Source organism: Aptenodytes patagonicus, chromosome 25 (assembly GCF_965638725.1).
Source record: "Aptenodytes patagonicus chromosome 25, bAptPat1.pri.cur, whole genome shotgun sequence".
In the NCBI taxonomy this organism is placed as follows: Eukaryota; Metazoa; Chordata; class Aves; order Sphenisciformes; family Spheniscidae; genus Aptenodytes; species Aptenodytes patagonicus.
This window is the reverse complement of record NC_134973.1, coordinates 1757081-1778461: the sequence shown is the minus strand read 5'-3', so window position 1 is coordinate 1778461 and position 21381 is coordinate 1757081. Positions and strand designations below refer to the sequence as shown.

Below are 21381 nucleotides of genomic sequence, written 5' to 3'. Positions count from 1 at the left end.
TTAACACATCATGCCAATGATGTTTCCTTAACCTTGCTTTTCTAAATATCAAGTACAGACTGCCATAAGCACCAAAGTTGAGTATCACTACTCATTTTTAATTCTGTTCAAAAGAGAATAGAATATGGCAAGTTAAAACAAAGTCTCTTTGACAGGGAGATTTGTATTGCAACAATATCAGTTCAGCTTAGAAAATAATTTAGAGCTGCTAAATTATAACTGCTGCCCTCTTTTATATCTTGTCTCAAGACACCCGTTCACTGAGATGCAGTAAGACACTGGAAAGGGTTCTAGCCACGTCTGCATTGAACACTTACCGAATTGTCTCAATAATTTCGTGAGCAGCATCATGGTGTTTGTCCTGAAATAAAAAGAAAAGAAGAGATGTTTTCAAAGAGACATCAGATGTGCCGTTTGTCAGAAGATTACAGGAATCACAATCTTTTTAAGAGTACAGGTGGCAAGCATGCTAGGAAAGGAGTCTTTGATTGCCACCCAGGCCGTTAAACCCATCAAAATGAGCCCTCTAAGAAAAAATAAGGCTTAAGGAAATACATTTTTCAAGTTTCTATGGACTAGCAGAAGATTTACATGAAGGAACTGTCATTCTACTCATTTCTTTGTCATTTCCTGAAATCAGGAATTGTGTAGCTGATACCCTTGAGGATTATTGGTATGCAGTAAGTACTTGACTGCAAGTTCCACAATGAACAGCTGATTACATCGACCTAGCAGCTGGTACATGCTCACATCTCCATATGGGCAGTAAGATTCTAGCACAGTGAATGGCTTTCTAAAATAAAGCATCAAATAAACAGTAGGAGTGGATATCAGCGTAGAAAAAAAAAAACACCTCACAGCACATTAAAAAAAAAAAAGAGGCCTGAATATGCAGACCTTTTCATGAACTGAAAAACAAAACACATATGCACAAAACACATTAAAACTTGTGCATTATAAGTATACACTAGACTAAGGCACAGATGTTTGTTGACTTTAATTTGGGAGTTTAGTCAGGAGCAACAAAAGCACAAGTGAGTTTAGCAAGCCATTCCAAATTTCTGCTAATAAAGCCCTTGGAGCTGCATGGATACGCACCATGCTACAAAAAATTCTATTTTAGGGAAGTTACAGGAGGTCCTATATATATTGTTGTATCCATTTTGTGAAGCCTTAGTTACCAGAGTCCATCTGCACAAAGTTGAGGTTATATTTAGACATTTGTTTCTTTAAGTGGCTTTGACCTTTTAATTAGGTGTCTAGTATCTAGGGACCTTCCAGAGTTAGAAGTGTAAAGGCTCACTCACTCTCAAATAATTTCCCTTGTCTTCTGCTGCAGAAATGTCACTTCTATAGAGTTACCGGGGGAAATTCTATAGCAAAGGGTAGGGACAGGCAACAGAAAACAGAGGACTGGGGGCAGGGGAAGGGAGGGAATGGAAGAAGAGAAACACTAATGGACAGATGACAGAAAACGTCTGGGATTATTTCTATTTCTTCAGGACATGGAAGGACGTGATATAAGTCAAATGGAAGCTTTTTCCATCAGTATCACAGCTTTCATATTTGCATGAGGAAACAGATTTCCCCTGTATAACCAGTTTATATACTTAGGATCAGCCAGTCTTGTAGAAGTTCTCATTGCAAGAAACAGCCCTTTAGATACCCGGATAAACGTCTCATGACTAAGAGGGACAGAAAGAAAGGCAAACATTCCTGAAGCCTGTTATATTAAAGGTATGAAGGAACACTTCCTATTTTACTAGGAAAAGCTTTTATTTTCAGAATGCAAAAAGTTTATCCCATATCTAGGTGTCACACGAGAGGCTAATCAAAGAAAAACAAAACATTCCAGTTACAATATCAAAAAGGAGAAACAGCCAACATAAAAGTAATCACAACATTTGGGATCGAACAGACAGTGGCCTAGAAGCTGAACGTTACCTTGGTCATGTTTCATAACAACATGCCGATGCTACGCAAACGCCCTGAACATCGCAAGCCATGCAGAACAGATCTGGGGTCGTGCTTCCTCCAGTCTACAGCATTCGCTCAGGGCCTGGACTGGGACAGCCCAAATCCAACAGAAACCAACAGCACCAATAAACAGTCACCCAGCTTAAATTCAGAAATGTCAGGTAAGTAATTCTATTGATAAATCTTGGCCTAGAAAACAGGGAAGCAACTGAACTAAAATCTGCTCCTGACTCTCAGTGCACATATAAAAGAAGAAAAAGCATACAGGAGGAAGACTTCTCTTTCTTTTCATTTCTAATCTGCAAGGTATAAAAATAACCCAAGACAGTCGGCTCATCCATAAACATCCCCTATAAATTTTCACCTTTTGCTACACGCAGAATTATCACAGTAGAAAGCCCTTGGGCTGATCTAGCTCTTCCAGTAAACTGTGTTCCTGTATAGTAAGAATATGCTTTATCAACATAAGCACATTATACCGGAAAAGTGAATTCATGTTTATTCTGGCATAACGATTTTCTCTGAAGAAGTTATATTCTTTATTGATGGGTTTGGACAGTTTCAGTGCTAGCAGCATACACAGAGAAACCCCTTGTCCTATAGGTCTTCATGAAAATGCCTCTATAAATGACCAAAATTGCTCAATTAACAGATTCCTTTGTCTTGGGTTAAAAAGTAAAAAAAAAATTCAAAAAAAAAAATCACAATGCACATCTACAACTACAGATCGTCCAATTTAAGCAAGTGGTTTTACTAACACAACCTCAAGTGGAAACTCCAGCCAGAAGGGACCTTTCTGAGTTTAGTTTGTGTCATTATCTAGGAATAACGAAGTTGAAAACAGTTCCACATTTACTGCTGCTAAACTTCTCATCTTGAAACACTTACCAAGTTTACTATACTCTATAACTAACACACTTTGTCCGAGTAGACAAGCTCCCAAGATGTCATGCCAGTCTTGCAAATGAAATCAGAGATGATCTCCTAACATTTCTTCAAAGCGGAGAAGGCCATGGAAAACGGAGGAGGGAAGGCGGGAAAACAGATCTAAAAGAAATACAGAGCTGTTTCCCTTTCTTTAGAGAAAGTTTTAGTCCCACTTCAACATTACGGTTGTAAGATTTAATAAGAATAGACATTAAACAGCACCAGTCATCACATCTGTATTCATGCAATTGTTTATGACACTGATAGAGAGTCTTCAGCAACTCAAAAGGCAAGTTGAATAAAAACCTCACCCAAACCACAGACTCCACTCCAACCAGCATCAGCCTCTGCCCATCATCCTTTCAAGCAGATGCACTGGTTTTGGCCAGACATGCAACTGAGCTCAGTGCAGCAGCTTTAACACGGATCCTTTTACGGACCCAGTGGATGAACACTGAAACCAGCAGTTTGGCAGGGACTGACGGCAATTCCCGATGGCTCTGCTGCAACCACAGCAGTCTGACAAACCTTACACCCGGCTCAGCCAACAGTCAACCCAGCACATTTAAAGATCACAGAATCATAGAATAGTTTGGGTTGGAAGGGACCTCTAAAGGCCATCTAGTCCAACCCCCCTGCCGTGGGCAGGGACACCTTCAACTAGATCAGGTTGCTCAGAGCCCCGTCCAACCTGACCTGGAATGTTTCCAGGGATGGGGCATCCACCACCTCTCTGGGCAAAACCTGTTCCAGTGTTTCACCACCCTCAGCATAAAAAATTTCTTCCTTATATCTAGTCTAAATCTACCCCCCTTTAGTTTAAAGCCATTCCCCCTTGTCCTGTCGCAACAGGCCCTGCTAAAAAGTCTGCCGCCATCTTTTTTATAAACCCCCTTGAAGTACTGACAGGCTGCAATAAGGTCTCCCTGAAGCCTTCTCTTCTCTAGGCTGAACAACCCCAACTTTCTCAGCCTTTCCTCATAGGAGAGGTGTTCCATCCCCCTGATCATTTTTGTGGCCCTCTTCTGGACCCGCTCCAACAGGTCTGTGTCTTTCTTATGCTGAGGACCCCAGAGCTGGACGCAGTGCTGCAGGGGGGTCTCACCAGAGCAGAGCAGAGGGGCAGAATCCCCTCCCTCGCCCTGCTGGCCACGCTGCTTTGGATGCAGCCCAGGATACGATTGGCCTTCTGGGCTGCGAGCGCGCATTGCTGGCTCATGTCCAGCTTTTCATCCCCCAGTACCCCCAAGTCCTTCTCGGCAGGGCTGCTCTCCATCCCTTCATCCCCCAGCCTGTATCGATACCGGGGGTTGCCCCGACCCCGGTGCAGGACTTTGCACTTGGCCTTGTTAAACCTCATGAGGTTCCCAAGGGCCCACTTCTCCAGCTTGTCCAGGTCCCTCTGGATGGCATCCCGTCCCTCCGGCGTGTCGACACCACTCAGCTTGGTGTCATCTGCAAACTTGCTGAGGGTGCACTCAATCAATTGATTGCAACTGCAATCAATAGGGTGCACTATGTCATTGATGAAGATATTAAACAGCACTGGTCCCAAGACGGACCCCTGCGGGACGCCACTCATCACCAATCTCCATCTGGACATTGAGCCGTTGACCACTACCCTCTGGATGCGACGGTCTAACCAATTCCTCACCCACCGGACAGTCCACCCATCAAATCCATCCCTCTCCAGTTTAGAGAGAAGGATGTTGTGGGGGACCGTGTCAAAGGCCTCACAGAGGTGCAGACAGACGACATCTGTAGCCCTTCCCATGTCCACTGATGCAGTCACTCCATCATAGAAGGCCACTAGGTTGGTCAGGCAGGACTTGCCCTTGGTGAAGCCATGCTGGCTGTCTCAAATCACCTCTCTCTCGTCTATGTGCCTTAGCATAGCTTCCAGGAGGATCTGTTCCATGATCTTGCTGGGCACAGAGGTGGGACTGACTGGCCTGTAGTTCCCCAGGTCTTCCTTTTTTCCCCCGTTTTAAAAATGGGGGTTATGTTTCCCCTTTTCCAGTCAGTGGGAACTTCACTGGACTGCCATGACTTCTCAAATATGATGGATAGTGACTTACCAACTTCATCTGCCAGTTCCTTCAGGACCCGCAGATGGCTCTCATCAGGTCCCATGGACTTGTGCACCTTCAGGTGCCTTAGATGGCCTGAAGCATCTCCAATTCAGACACCTACTTCTTTTTTTTCTTTTTTTTCTTCTTTTTTTTTTTCTTTTTTTTCTTTTTTCAGGCTGCAGTGACCCATGACCAACACCAGCATGCCAGCTACACCTCTAGTGCAGGCACATTATACAAGCATGTTGTGTTATACTTTGGCAAACAGTCATCCATGAGAGCACAGCTTTATGCTGCATCTGCATCCGTACTCGCAATGCTTTGTCAGTAAAATATCCTGGTAAAGAGCCTCCTACAAACAGACTGGCTATCAATCATGAAATACACTGTGCAGAAGTCTTTTGGACAAGTCTCAAGAAGCATATCGGTTCTGTTCGCAGTCACGAGATGATGCCACGGTACACTCTGTCACGAAGAGGATTTCCATTCATCCTCCGACTCTGTTCCAAGCTGTTCTCCCTCCCTCCCTCCCTCCTCCCCTACACACTGATGTGAAGCATACTACGTGCTGCTCGTTGGTCTGGCTGTACTTCTGCAATGATCTTATATTTATGTAGTTTGAGAGGCCCTTGGAATCTTGAGCCACATAAATAGAAGCTATTTCATGAGACAAGACCTTCTCTCTTTAATGTGGTCTATGCACTAAGTATTTAAAGTAAAAAGTTGCAGTCTATAGTAGTTATTGAGAATGACCAAAGCTGTTCATAACAAGTTTATTAAAAAAAAAAAAACTAAACAGACATTAAAAGTTAGTTATTGCAGTCAATTCTCTCCTGCTGAACTTTTATTATAAAGGGTTCTTATTTTCAACCTAAACATTCAATTTAAAATTGAAACGTGAGCTCCCAGAGAAAATTCAGTTTTTGCCACGACATTTCATTGGAAAAATAATGGAAAGAAAACAGACACTTTTTCAAAAGTCACTTGTAAAAGAATCCAATTTTCTATGGAAAACAGTGGAGAACAGTTTCAGCCAGTACAACCGAACAGCTTCGCAGTTCTGATTCTTAAAACAGATTTCTCCATCCACATGTTACTACAACTCTAATCACAGGAGTTCAGAGTTTGAAGCCAGAAACACACCCACTGCTATTACTTTTAGTACACTAGTGCCCAGAAGCCCTACCAGCATGTATGACTCCTGCTTACACACCATGCCAAGCAGAGTCCTCCTACAGAAATCAACAAGCTGCATTAGTGGTTTTGCCCTTTAGGACATGGAGATTAGGCCATAGAGCAATTTTTAAGAGTTTGATCTTTCCCTTCACCTCTTCTCCACAAGTTTCCCATCCCGATTGTTCACAGCTAGGACCTTTTCCTGCAGTTTAGGCTCAGCTCTCTGACCACAGGGTGGGGGGAAAGGAGAAAAAAGAAAGAAAGAAAAAAAAAAAAAGGATAATGAACGTTTCTGCATGCTTCAATGCTCGAGTCAGCCAGCCCTCTTTGTACAAAAGACATCTTGTATCTTGCAGATATGAGAAGCCCTATACATGGTTTTAAAGGCCAAATAAGGCAGTGGCCAAAAGCTCTTTCCAAATATGTATTTTCGTGCAATCATTATAGTTTTCTATAATCACACACTCTTTGTTTGTTAACCCAAATTTAAAAAAAAAAAAAAAAAAAATCATCAATATGACCAGAACTTACAAATTCTCAGTAGTAATCACAGCTATTACTCTAACACCTACATAAGAAAAATAAAGGAGCCCCGATCATACAATGCATGGTATGAACAGTACCAGACATTTCAGTTATCTATACATAACTTTGTTCTATGAAGCACCAAATTTCTAATAAAAACAGCTGAATCAGAAAGTGTTTGCAGAACACTCTTCAAGAGCAAGGTAAAGTGAAAATTACAATTTGCTACATTTTTGCCACAAGCTAGCTGTTATGAAGGCTTGTAACTCACCCTGAACACAAAGCACTACACACTCTTCCACCAGGTGTGGCTGTTTTGGTTACATTTTTTTTTCAGCTTAACATCCCTTAGGATATCTTAACAGCACTATTTTCATATAATTCTGTATTCCAGTACTGTATCCTAGACTCTTGGGTGTATTTGTTCAGGACTAGTTATCTCACAGTGCAACAATTCATACTCTAAAGTGAATCTCTAACCTAAAGCAACAGATTTAAACATTCTATGTTTCTTCATCAAACACAAAGAACACATTCAATTAAATTGGGCAGCCGTCATTGCCTGAAGCAAGGAACAACACCCCTAGTGCCCTTCCAAATTCACATCTTTCTATATTTAGGTCCTTCTTAGGAAACTATGCTTATCCTTGGGGATAAGCATAAGTTGGGGCTTGGGGGTGAACACTGTAGTTTTCTAAATTTTATTTCCCCACATGCAAAGTGGGATCCTTGTAAGATCTGATCAGTCTACACAGTGCTACACGGGAAAGGTAGCAAAAAGCCCAAACCTGCAAACCTGAGAGGAGAACAAATAGTTTGAAAATCTGGATGAGGTCTTGAAAGAAAGAAATACAGCTCACGCGCCTCCAATCAGTAGCTCTCAAAGCACCATACACAGAACTTTAAGACCCTTCATCTACTCTTCATAGATAGGAACATTTTTGTGCATAGCTTTGACTGCCCAAGACTAAACTGTCCCACAGCAGAACCAACCCTTACCTTTGCAGAGCAAGTTTAGTGTTTGACTCACTAGACCGCACTTCCTCCCTCAAAAACAGGCTAGGTGACCAAAGCAGCTCTTCAGAAATGTGCAAACAAGCTGTGGTCAAGCATTTGCAAAGCAGGAGGAAGAGATCTCCTACGAGTTTTTCACTGTCCACCAGATGAATCCAAACAATTCAGAGAAAACAAAATCTGAAACAAGCTAGTTACAAATAAATCAACGGCAACACTCATGTACCTTTTAATGATTGTCTTAGATACAATTCTGCTTCCAACACTTCAACCATGTAACACTGACTCCATTCATGAATTAACAGAAGTCATTTTGATTAGCCAAATTCTGATCTGCATATGATCTATTTAACTTGCAAAACAAAAGAGGTCAGTCTCACTAGCCCCAGGTTTTAAAGAACAGCTTGGTCGCCTGTAGTGGCAGCTCTCTCCCCAGGCAGTGGTCCATAAATCCAAAGGAGAGGATGTCACAGCTGGAGACAAGATGGTTAGCAGAGATCAAAAAGATGGATTAGGAAAAGCCAATCAATCTCGCAGAAGACTAGTGGGACAAGTGCCTCTTTAATGTCCCCTAGGTTTCCTCCATCTGTGGAGGATGATAAGCATTTCTCTAGACACCAAGAAAGGCAATGTGAGCTACTGCAGCTGCAGCTTCCCCACAGGAACCAGGAAAGCATCCAGCACTCTGCATGGCACATGGATGCCCTCTCAAAACCACCGCCTTCAGCCTGTCAGAAGTTTGTGTTCCTCCTCCCCCAGGGTTTAACTTAATTTACACCCTGTCTAGAAAGATTCACCAGTACAGCTTCTACGTCCAGAGCATGTCCATATTCAATAAACCTGCAAACAGTGGTTGACAAGAGCCTATGAAAAGCCAAAACCAAAGTACTTCCAGCTGCTACAGAGGCAAAGAGCTGCCTGTGGGCCAGCTGAACAAAAGACAAGATCTCAAGCTCCGCAGTCCTGCCAGCTAGTGCCTTCAATCACTTCACATTTTACGTTCTTTGTCTCATGCTCAAGTGCTAGTTACACTTTGAGTAAGGAAAATGGAAAGTCTGCTCTGTGCAATATTTCATATTATATAGCTAGACTTTGTTTAATATTATCAGATTTTATCCCAAATCAAGATTGTGTCATTTAGCTTCCACAGCAACAACCAAAGCATAAGTTTTCTTACCGAGTGAGACGAGAACCAAAAGTCTTCTTTGAAGCATCCAATTACTGTTGTTCCCTTAATCAAGACAGTATAAGGACATTCACAAGTATACGTATATATATATTAGTACATATAAAAAGAGATCTCCTGCAGAGAACAGCTTGTGTCCGTTCTTGACCTCCCAGCCTCAGAGAGCTGGCGAGGGAAGCAAGAGCTACCAAGACTGCATTTTGAAACCCATCTCCCACACAGCAAGAGAGCAGACAAGTTTGATGTAGTGTCAGTAGTTAGTAAGTTTACTGTCACACAAAACTAAGTGGAAAACATGGAGGGCATTATGGCCTCCTTAACAGCTACATAAGGACTTTTAAAGAAAAAAGTTTGGCCCAAGATCCAAAATATACTAAAACTACCGAGTTAACAAAGGAAATAAGCAGTAGAAAAGAAGATCCAAACTGCTCTGGGTAATCCTTATATAGCAGGAGTACAGGTGATCCAGAATTTGTAGACAAGACAGTTGTGAATCTGGTTGCAACAGGGACTTGCGCTTTCATTGTGGCCACCTAAACCATTTTGCCTTTCCACACAGCAATTCCAACTGTTGCTACGAACACTGCACAAAGGCAAGAGGGAATGGTTCCCATGATAGTGTGTAGGAGGGGCTGTATAAATATATTAACATGCAATCACTCTGCAGGAGTGTCTAAGGCAACATCCACATGGGACAGTTACAGCAGGATGACCTACTGGCTTTAGCGTGCGTAAACCAGACATAGCCCAGACATAAGTAAGAAGTAGTTCCCTTATGCAAAAAGACAGACTAGTTTAAAAAATCCAAAATGTTTATATTAGGATATATAGGGGAATGCAACTGTTTTGGTAAAACGGTACCTTGCACTGGTATATCCCATTGCCCTTTCAGTTAAGTTTTAGGCAATCGTAAACTGTTCCCACAATACGACAGCTGGAGGGAACATGCAGATGCTGTAGCTATTCCAGCAGCTGAAGAAGCATTATGTGTTTGCTTACTCTGGGACAGAGCAGACTGCTGGGCTTTCACTCAAGTCAACAAGAAAGGCGTTTCATTTCACAAACAGTTTAAACCAACACAGCCACCTGCCTTGCCACTGCTTCCCTGAAAGCCACCTCTTGCTTTGGGCCAGCAGCGCCTGTGCATGCACACAGCAAAGTCAGGGAAGGCCTAAGCTAAAACTAAGCCTTTTTGGTGTTTTGGCTTAGTTACCTTTCACCTGACCAGTTCACCACACCAGTGTACAAACACACTATTATAAGGGTGAGGGCAGCTTAGACACAACAGCAAGTGGACAGAGATGGCAAGAGTTATTTCTACTTGCAGACATACCAGTTTCAAACTTTCAACTAACCATGAACCACGGCCTGTGTTAATAAAGAAATAACCCTCCCATGCAGCAGTAACTGGAGAGGTGGGGGGAGCAGAGAAGAAAACAGCCATATACATCCACACTGCCAGAAACAAACCTTTATGTGAAACCTAAGCAAAGGGTTACTGCTGGTAGAGATGAATATCCAGTCCCAAAATTGCTGTTGCCAAAAGTGGCTACCAGCTCTTTCTCAAGCCCACAGTCTTCCCACATCCTTGGTGGGTGCTGGGAGGAAGCTTGTGGCACAGCCTAGCTCTTCGGTCAGCATTTGCTGTCTGAACAGCTGATCCCACCTCCTGCACAGAAAACCGGCAGGCCGAAGGGAAGCATCCTGCAGGCCACTGGCAGGACAATAACATCTTAAACAACTTCACATTCTGTAAAGATACTCGATCTTGGACAGCTCAGAAATCCTTCTCCTGCTTAACACGCATAAATATTCTGCTATAACAGAAGTCAGCAATAAAACCTTGTGTTCTTTCTGAAGCCCACTGAGCTCCTAAAGAAAGATGGTTTGTGAGGTGCCAAAAAAAAAAAAAAAAGTTGTGGTTTTCCCCCCATAAGCTTCAACTCATGCTGCTGAGCAGCAAAACAAGCCATACCCAGTGCAGACTTTGAACGGCATACATGAACTTCCAAGTGCCAACCTTTTTAAAAAGCTTCCATTTTAAAGACTTGTAAATGACCCCACAATATTACAATGTATTCTTCATACGTTGCAAATTGCTATTTCTTCTAACAAGCAGGGATGAAGCCAAACTGAGATCAACGTAGACTCCAAATCCCCAGCTTCAGAGGGTCAGAGGCCACGCTGTGCCAGCACCTGATCTCTCTCTACCAAAGGGATTTGTTGACAACAGATATGCAAACAAGAGGGAGTCACCTGCAACCCAATGGAAATCCAGCTGAGGAATGAAAAAGCAGTCTTAAAAGCTCAAACTTTCCAGAATTTCAGAAGTATATACTGTAAAACACCAATAATATTGCTGAGCTCTAAGTAGCAAATGACAAATTAATGCCAAAACCTCAGGAAATTGCCCTTCACGCTACACAGAAAATACCAGAAAGTTTCTCAATCGCAGGAATAGTATTAAATCCCATTAATTTTTACTAAGAAACTTATTTGGAACTTTCTGTAGTGTTTTAGTTTTTTAAAGTTTCCAATGCTTCATTTAGCTGTCTTCAGTAGTTCCTTAGATTTTTCATCTAACACTAAAAAGTTCTCTCAGTGTAGACTTTTAGGAAACTCTCATTCATTCATGAAATGAAACAAAACAAAATACTCAGAACAGGAACTTTTTCGTTATTCATAGATCTGTTCATATCTATGAAGCCATCATCCTGCTGTAAAATATACTCACCCTCTTCCTATGCTCTAAAAATAGTACCTACGCAATTTGATAACTATAGCAGCGTGTGGCAAATAACATTGAATATTCAGTTTTATTTCTTGTTCCTCTTCAGAGTTAGTTTTGTCTTATCTTTAATAATTACTATGAAAGTAAGTTCACGATTCCTAATATGAACTTCTCTTACTTCTGTCGATCCTTCTGTTAGGAAGGAGAAAATAAATTAAGCAAAAATATTTTAAATATGTTGAGACACTTTATGATTATCAATCTGTGATAGATACACTGTAAGGGGGGAAAAAAGCACCCCACCTCTGGTCCTTGTCTTGATCATTAGGGTAAAAAGCTTTAATCAGACAGTCAAAGGTTAACTCAAAGCAGGAATTAAAAAAGCAAGGCAGTATGAAAGGAGAAAAAGAAAGAAGGAAGAGTACAAAAGTAGACATATGGATGTCTGGGGAGAAGGGTGATTAAATTTCCCATAAATCTTGCATACCAAGAGGTAAGATATTTTGCCTAAATTCCCAGGAGAAACACAATTCAGTCACATATCTGAGACTTGAAAGGATAATCATCTCCATATATATTAAGGCTGCCATGAAGGACAAGAGTTGGAGTTGCGCGTGGTGGCATGGATTTCCCTTGGCACACTAAAAGCTTTCAATATTGTGTCCAACTGTAACTGATGGGTGAATTTTAGGCAGATAAATTTGAATTGCCAGAGCTGCTGGAACTCTGGCCAGGACAGGAACATTAATCCTCACTCATCTGCTGATGGGGGGGGGGGGAAAGCAATCTTGAACAGCTCCTCTGTCTTTCAACAGTTACCTTTCAGATAATTCAGTTATATGAAAAATAAAGAGTACCGTGGTCTTAAGATGCAATACAAGAGAACAACTTTTACTTTCCATCCAGAAATACTAGGAAAAAAGTGTATGTTAACTGAACTCATGATTTATATTGCATCCAACGGGTCAGAACTTTGAACAAAAGCCAGTCTGAAAACTGAACAAGTACCGATTGTCACTCATGGCAAGTTATACTTCAAAGCGTAAAGCCCAGAAGAAAACTGCTATTCTGTAACAACCACGTGCTGCGCAATTAAACGCTGTATGGTTACGGTCGTCCTCGCCTTGTGAGGCCACCTCACCTCCCAACAGCACATTGCTGGGTTCCTTTTGGCATTCATGAGAGCAAGGAAGTACAGAAAAATTATGCAACCGTGCCAACTCTGTTATTTGCTTCTGTTTATTTGCTGGGCAGCAAACCCAAGTACTTTTGAAATGACCAAGTCAATTATTTCCCAGTTTTACACTATTCACTCTCGCCACTCCACGTTTTTTTTAAGAACTGGGGAAGACAGAGAGGTGTTGAGAAATCGGAAATCTGCTGAAGCTTTCAAACCTTTTCTTCACTAGAGAAGTTTCTATAAGTAATTAGTCATCCCCACAAACATTTCCCAACAAGCTGCATCAACAGCATCTATTAAGAGAAAATCCCCTAACCTCTGCCACCGCTGCCGAATTTCTAGGCGATTACTCAGGGTGTGAGGAGGTTTTGCCTGGCAAAGCCAGCTCAACAGTTTCCTCCGCTCGCCACCCCCTCCTTTGTACCGGCACCGCTGCCCTGGGAAGGCAGCGTGAGTCAGATTACAGATCAGGGCGGAGGGGGGGGCCGGCTGTGAAAACACTGGAACATTTTTTTTCCAGCCCAGATATTTTCAGCGATCCAGTTCAGAGAGCTGCCCCCCCCCCCCCAGCTTCACAGCAGCACAACAGAGGGTCTGCCACCACGCTTCGGAACTGCAGAGAGCGGCTAAAGGGACAGCCTCACCATGCCCCCCCCCCCCGGCACCCCACCTTCTCCCTCCAGCACAAACTGATCCAAGGGCAAAACCACACGCACGTGCAAAACGTGAAACTGTTTTCCAGCAGCTCCTCCTGCCAGAGTGTAATGGAGTACGTAGTAAGGAAGGGCTGGATCTGTGCAGGGGAAACAGCAAGAGCAAGTGGCTGGGGGAAAGGAGGCACAGGACCACCCCTCAGCAGCGGCCTGCAGCTCCAGCAGGTTAGGTGCAACACCGAAGGGACCAATTTAGGTCCAATTTAGGACCTTTCTAAATTGATCTTACCATACTACGCTACGGCACTCAACATCAGCAGCTGCTCACACACCTACTTCACTGTCTCAGAAGTCAAAGCTAGTCATCAGAAAAACTATTCCCAGTAAAGCTCAGTGACACACAAAAAGAGCCCTAAATTCTTAAACAAGGTTTGTTACTCATCTCTACCGTCAATCTTTAATTTCAAAGGTGACACTCCCTGCTGGGCTGTGATTTTCATTATCACTGCCTGCCCTTGAGCTTTTCATGCACAGCACATTCCTTTGGTGACAGAATGGTATCAGCTGTATCACTGACTGGTGGAGAGGGGGGAAAAAAAAGAAAAAAACCACACCAGACACACACTGCACCCTTCCACTGTACAAAGCCCAGTATTATCAAGCTTGTATCCCATTACCCCTCAGTAGCAGACACGCGTACACCTCTCAAACAGCTGCAGGGTGATGCTCTGACAACACTCAATTAGCCAACGAGAATTTTTTGCCATTACAGCTAAGTGGAAAGTCAGCAGCAAAGAGGAGGAACACAGACAAATCAATGAATTATTCAAGCCAGACTTATCGTCACAGTTGCTAATTTGGAGGCTTAAGCTTCAGCAGCTCACGGCAGAGGTACCTCACCCTGGTGAGATGTGCACAATGGCACAACCAGGACTGTCCCCTCCTGGGACAGAGTCAAGGGCCTGAGATTCCAGGCTGGAAGACAGGAACAAAACTGGTAAAAGATACCCAGAGTGTAACCCTTCTGGGATCCACAGTGGCTTGCCCGTCAGCAGCCTGCGCTGCAGGAGGAGTTCCCAGGCACTATCACAACACAATTGCCTAGTCCTTACAAGTCAAAGAGGGAGGGGAGGGAACACAACACACAAAAATCTGACACACACAGAGGTTTGCAGTTATCTTTTAGGGGAATGCTATTCAGCAGGCGGACAAGGGGAAGGCCTACCAGATGAAAAGAGCAAGGCAAGACAGGCAGATGTCTAATTCTGAAACTTGAAAGGGCTTGCACACTATTTAACATGACAGGCAGCAAGTCATTTGCAGCCATCCGGGTGAAGGACCCAGTGCCACAACTGCGTAAGCCACGCAGAGTCAACACCAGTCCCACCCTCCTCTCATCACCTGGCCGTGCCTCCCCGTCCCTCCTTTGTCAGCATTGACGCTTACTTTGATCACACTGCGAACCTGTTCAGTGCAAGCCTAAAGGAGAGGAGATAAAGGAACCACAGTGTCCTCTTATTGATGCACGTGCTACCAGAAAACAGGCTTTTCCACATTCACAAACTTCGTCCGTTGCAATAGGGTGCAGTTTAGCAAACATCGATTTTGGTGACAATCATCAGCTTCAGCAGCTCGGAAGCCTCCTGTTGCTCGTTCTGTATGCAAGCAATCCCCACTGGCGACAGAGATGTATCAGCAGAACCATGCCAGACCAGATTGTGGAACTGATCCAGATTTAAAACAAACAAACAAACAACCACCCCACACACCTTTTTTTCCCCACACGCAGTAGGCTGGGACTCCTTAAGCAGGAACTGTTGTCAAGAGGAGTTCAAAGTACAACCTCAAACATCTCACAGATTAGGCAGAACTTATCATGGTATGAAAAATCTCCATGTTTAAACCTAATAAATATTCAGATTTAACTATAGTAAAAGTCAGAGACAAGAGAATGAACCAATTTAAGGACAATTCTCTGGAGTAAACGTAAACATCTGCAAGTCTTAGAACTATAGGGGAACTTCACCCCTTGTATCCATCAGAGCTAAGTAATAAGTACCAGGTCGTGCATATCAATACTTGAAGTATGACTACAAATGCCATGCCCTATTGGCGTTAGCCTATTTAAGACCACCTAGATCCATTAACTCCGCTCCCTCACCCATTTGAGCACCTAACGTACTTCCTTTACCCAGGCCTGTATCTCACCCAATACCAAAATTAAAATTTTTAACGCAGTATCACTGGTCTCTGACAACCTAACGCAAGCAAAAAAATGGGGCAGGTATGTGGGAGTCGAGGAGTTAAACGGCATACAAAAGAATAAACTCACTTCAGCTCTGATTAAGCAGGGCACTCATAAAAACAGAGGTCAACATCAGAAAATATTTTGTGAGTCATGAGGAGAGATTACTCACCATGCACTATTCAACTTACTCATCACAGTGTGCTACGGACAGAACTGCTCACCATGTATTCATTAGGAAACCGTGGCCTTTCCTTTGAGAAAAGCAGAAGGCGGGGGAAAGAGTCATAGTTTCAGTTTTGTATGTAAGCCAGTGGGAGGCTGTATCTGCAACACCAATGCTCTCTCCTCCCACGGCCCTAATTAGACTCATAGGGAAATACATGTTTCACATCACCCTCCCAGGCTCTTTTAGCATCCCAACAAGCACCAGTTTGTCAGCTGAGCTATTATGCAAACTCAGCAGTCTGAAGAGACCCCACTTTTCCTATTATACACGAAATAAGCGGCAGTCCTGCAATAAATAGACACGTTATTAATCCAGGCGTCCATTAATACGAGAGATTAGACCCTTAGCCTTTTACGCAGCAATACCGACGCCACTAATTTAAGATGTAGTAAGAGCATAAAAATAGCCAAGTTACTCAATACAGGGTTACATCACGCAGCGGTGTTCATCAAGCAGCAGGTCTACAATACCACTCAGCCTCTGATGTTGGGAAAGATGATCCCCCACCATTCCTGGTGCTCTCACCAAAAATAATTAGCAAGGACTGTGAGCTTCCCCTCCCCTTTCTCTCCAGCTCTCTTTGGAAAATATACCTCACAGCATACAACGGGAAGCAGCAAGAACGTTCCTAAATAAAACTACTTGAAGTGTATTTCCCCCCCCACCCCAGGCATCCCACCTTGCTTCCTAGGAACCAAGCAGCAGAAAGAGTGGTGAAACTAAGAAATGTTCTGCTTACGTCAAACAGAGCTGAGCTCTAAAACCACAACGGTACATATACCCTGCTGCCAACTCAAGGCTGAGCCAACGAGGGAAAGAAAGTCTACAGTTCAGCAGAGTACAACGTTAGCAGGCCAAACACTGCCATGTACAGAGAGGAGGATTTATTTCTACAGCTCCAGAGTTCATCTGCTGCTGCAAAGGCCAGAGCTGCAAGCGGCGTGCGTGTGTGTATGCATGCGTGCCCACGCACGCAAGCGCACGCGTCTGTAATATGCGGCGCGATCTTTTCACCAAAACTACAGGACAGAATATTGATTGGCTCCAGATGAACCATCCACTTCTGTATTACTGTGGAAAAATTTGCAACGCAAAGAGCCTGGTTTAATGGCAGGATGTTCGTGTTTTGCGGTATTTCTTAACGCACACAGAGAGCACATGTGGATAAGCTCCCCTGCCCGTTGCGTTTGTGATTAACTGGAAAAGAAAATCTATGTACTCTGCCATCTTCAGAACCGGCTGCTCAAGTTTTCCTAAATTAACTAAATCCTTATTTCCCATGCTGCAAACAACACTAAAATGCACATTTTAAGGGGGGGGGGGGTAGGAGGAGGAGGTTGGAGGCTGTCATTTTGTTTGTTGATTATTTTTTTTTAAGCCTGTAGAGAGTTTTGTGAATGTACATAAAACCATTCCTTCCTTCCTTCCAGATTAATCTCTAACCTATGTAATCTTTAACCTATACTTCACGCAACCTGCTTGGAGACACAAGTTAATATTTGGCGACATGAAGAAAACTGAACTGGTCATCGTTGTACTTTCAGTTTCTGTCAATTTAAGCAGAGCGCGCGCCCGCGAACACACACACACGAATGACAGAGCTGCCCAAACAGGAAAGGCTGCATTAACCAGTGTGTGCTGGAGGCTCCAGCTCCGGGAGCAGCCGACAAAAACAGCACGCCAGCATACATGGAGGATGTTTTGGAAACCACAGATACAGCAACAGCACCAAAAGGCAGGCAGCAGATACGAATACACTGCCATCTCCCCTGCCACAAGCCATGTATTTCTAATCATTCAGACACAAGCACGTTACGATTGCCAAGCGAGCAACAATATCGGCAATATCAGCTGCCCCAGCCTGTGTGTCCCAGCACGTTCTCCCCGTGAAGCAGCACATGTACAAGAGCAAAGCCTGAAACGCAAGGAATAATTGACAGTACTCAGGCCAAGTAAAACATATATAGAGAGAGATTTTTCCCTTTACAAACTGTTCTCAAAGGTGCTACAAACAGGGTGAAAAATCGTTCAAGGATTGGTACAAACCCTACACGCACACAAAAAACAAAACCCTCTCAAGCCTTTCGCCTCTCGTGAGATTTTCGCCAATTCGAACATGGACATTGTTATCAAGGTCACACATCTCTCACTCGGGGCTCAGGAGAGGCAGGAAAAAGTCAGGCAAGTTCGAAAAAAAAAAAAAAAACCGCCACTCACGTAACTAAACAGGGAGAAGTGACATTGTATTTGAAAGCATGCGGATTACGGCTGACATCAACTGACAAACCTGACTTGAATTCTGTTCAGACTAAATAAAAGAGAAGCTGCAAGGGCACTCGTTCGGGGGAAACGTAAGCAACAGCAGCAGCCCCGCTACCGCGTACCGAAGGCAAAGCCCTGCTTCCCTACCCGCAATTAACGCTTCTCCTCCGTTTATTTCCACTCCCGCCACCGGTTTTGGGGGGGGTCCCCCCCACCACCCGAAGCCGTCGGTAATTTAGGCGACGTTTATCAGGCAGAAAGCCCTCCCGATTTCACCCCGCTCGGAGCGGCTCTGGTTATTAACCAGTTACACGAGCCGGGCTCAGGAAAACACGAAAACTTTTCATTAACCAGTCCTCCTCCTCCCCGCCCTTAAGTTTAGTCAACCAATTATAAAAAGAAATTGGGGATTTGACTTCCAGGAGAGCGGCAGCACCCCGGGCTGGGGAGCCCGGCAGGCTCCAGCCCGGCAGCCCCTCACCCGCCAGCCCGCGGCTTCGGGGGTGCTCCCGCATGGGAAGCGCTACCGGATAAATAACGCGAATGAGTCCCGCTCCCAGGAAGGGCACGCGTTAACAGACTGATTAACGAGCGACAGAAAGCGCTCGGGGGGAGCCGCGGCGGGCCGGGGAAGGGAAGGGGCCGGGGGAGGCGGGCTGGGGCCGGGGGCCCGCGGCGCTGAGCGGGGCCGCCGCGGGTGGCCGGGCCCGGGGAGCGGGCGGCGCTGACAGGGCGCGGGGCAGGTGCCGGGCCGGGGCCATACTCACGTAGACGGGCAGCGGCCAGGGGTAGACGGCGGGCTCGGCTCCCACGGGCGACTTCAGCCGGAGCTCCAGCCTCTCGCCCATGTCGGCAGCCGGAGAAGGAGGCGGCGGCGGCCCCGCACCATGCTAGAGGGGCCGGCCGGGGTGGGGTGTGGCGGCCGGGCCCGGCCGGGGGCGTGTGCGAGGTGCGGCGGCGGCGGCGGCGGCGGGGCGGGGGGGGGGGGGGGGGAGGGGGGCGGGAGAGGCGGGGAGGGGAGGCCGGTGCCGGCGGGGGCGCCCGCTCCCCTCGCCTCCCTCTATTGTCGTTAGCGGCTCGCGGGGCTCTCCGGCGCCGCCGCCATCTTGGGCCGGCGTGAGGCGAAGCACAATGAGGCGCCGGGGCCGGGCCGGGCCGGGCCCGACCGACGCGCCAGACGCGGGGGGCGGAGGCGGGCGCGGCCTCGCGCTCCCTCCCCCTGTCCTCAGCTGCCCTCCCCGCGCGCGCCGCCGCCGCCCCCGCGCGCGCCCGCGCCGCACGCCGACGGGGGGCGTGGGGGGGGGGGGGGTGTAGCGGGGGAGCGCGTGCCGGGCGGCGCGGGCTCTGCTCCTCGCCCACGGGCGGCGCGCGAGGCGCGGCGTGGGTCGCGGGGGGGAGGGGGGCGGCGGGGCAGGGCCGGCACGTTGCGCCCGGGCGGCGGCACAAGGCTGCGGTGCCACGCGCGTGCAACGGCGCAGGGCCGGCGGGCAGCGCTCGGGGGGGGCCGTGCGAGGCTGGAGCCCTCTGCGTGACGGGGCACGGCCGGCACGTTGCGCACAGGTAACGGGACGAGGCTGCGGTGCCACACACGTGTGACGGCGCAAGGCTGGCACGCAGCGCTCGGGTGGCCGTGCAAGGCTGGAGCACCCCGTGTGACGGCGCAAGGCTGGAGCACCCGGTGTGACGGTGCAAGGCTGGCACGCAGCATTCACGTGGCCGTGCAAGGCTGGAGCACCCCGTGTGATGGTGCAAGGCTGGCACGCAGCGCTCGGGTGGCCGTGCAAGGCTGGAGCACCCCGTGTGACGGCGCAAGGCTGGAGCACCCGGTGTGACGGTGCAAGGCTGGCACGCAGCATTCACGTGGCCGTGCAAGGCTGGAGCACCCCGTGTGATGGTGCAAGGCTGGCACGCAGCGCTCGGGTGGCCGTGCAAGGCTGGAGCACCCCGTGTGACGGCGCAAGGCTGGCACGCAGCGCTCGGGTGGCCGTGCAAGGCTGGAGCACCCCGTGTGACGGCGCAAGGCTGGAGCACCCGGTGTGACAGTGCAAGGCTGGCACGCAGCATTCACGTGGCCGTGCAAGGCTGGAGCACCCCGTGTGACGGTGCAAGGCTGGCACGCAGCGCTCGGGTGGCCGTGCAAGGCTGGAGCACCCCGTGTGACGGTGCAAGGCTGGCACGCAGCGCTCGGGTGGCCGTGCAAGGCTGGAGCACCCCGTGTGACGGTGCAAGGCTGGCACGCAGCGCTCGGGTGGCCGTGCAAGGCTGGAGCACCCCGTGTGACGGTGCAAGGCTGGCACGCAGCGCTCGGGTGGCCGTGCAAGGCTGGAGCACCCCGTGTGACGGTGCAAGGCTGGCACGCAGCGCTCGGGTGGCCGTGCAAGGCTGGAGCACCCCGTGTGACGGTGCAAGGCTGGCACGCAGCATTCACGTGGCCGTGCAAGGCTGGAGCACCCCGTGTGACGGTGCAAGGCTGGCACGCAGCGCTCGGGTGGCCGTGCAAGGCTGGAGCACCCCGTGTGACGGCGCAAGGCTGGAGCACCCCGTGTGATGGTGCAAGGCTGGCACGCAGCGCTCGGGTGGCCGTGCAAGGCTGGAGCACCCCGTGTGACGGTGCAAGGCTCTCATGCAGCATTCATGCGGCCGTGCAAGGCTGGAGCACCCCGTGTGACAGCACAACATGTGCACAGTTCACTAAAGCAATGGAACGAGCCCACGTGCCATGTGGCTGCTGGTGCAAAGTCTGCGCACAAGTGGCGACGGTGTGAGCTTCGCACGGCGCCGCAAGGTCATAGTGCAAGGCACGTGTGTCACATGCAGGTGACGCAGCCAGGGGCTCCCTGTTGCACGTGGGCGAGCATGCCAGGCTGCTGCGAGGGGCTCCGCACGTCTCCGAGTAGGAGCTTTACTGGGATGGGGGATCGGGAGCCCCCGGCGAAGCCGAGCCGCGGCCTTGCACCAAGGCAGCACCCCTGCGAGTGCATCAGTGCATCTTCCAACGGGGACGGGTGGACGGGGTCCATCGGCAGCAAACGCCAAGTGCGGAAAATGTAAGTGCTGCTCTGGGCGCAGAGAGGAGCAATGGGGGGCAGGGAGCTGCTGCGCCGGCAACTGCAGCCTTACAACACGGTGTAACCTGGTAGTAGGACTAAGTGCACCCCAGCACGGTCCTGGTGCTGGGGCTGGTGCTCTGCACCCGGCCGGGGC

The 21381-nt window shown here is 47.4% G+C and overlaps 1 protein-coding gene across 2 annotated transcripts in view; it reads right to left on the bottom strand.

Moving 5' to 3' along the window:
- Positions 1 to 19089, bottom strand: part of DOT1L (DOT1 like histone lysine methyltransferase) — a 69832-nt gene extending 50743 nt beyond the window's left edge. For both annotated transcript variants that reach the window (XM_076359587.1, XM_076359586.1), the window contains exons 1-2: positions 18945 to 19089; positions 318 to 361 (exon numbers count right to left, since the gene is read on the bottom strand). In XM_076359587.1, the coding sequence (XP_076215702.1) occupies positions 318 to 361; positions 18945 to 19025 (125 nt within the window). In that variant the 5' untranslated portion in view covers positions 19026 to 19089. The remainder of the gene's footprint in view (positions 1 to 317; positions 362 to 18944) is intronic.
- Between the last annotated feature and the right edge of the window lie 2292 nt (positions 19090 to 21381).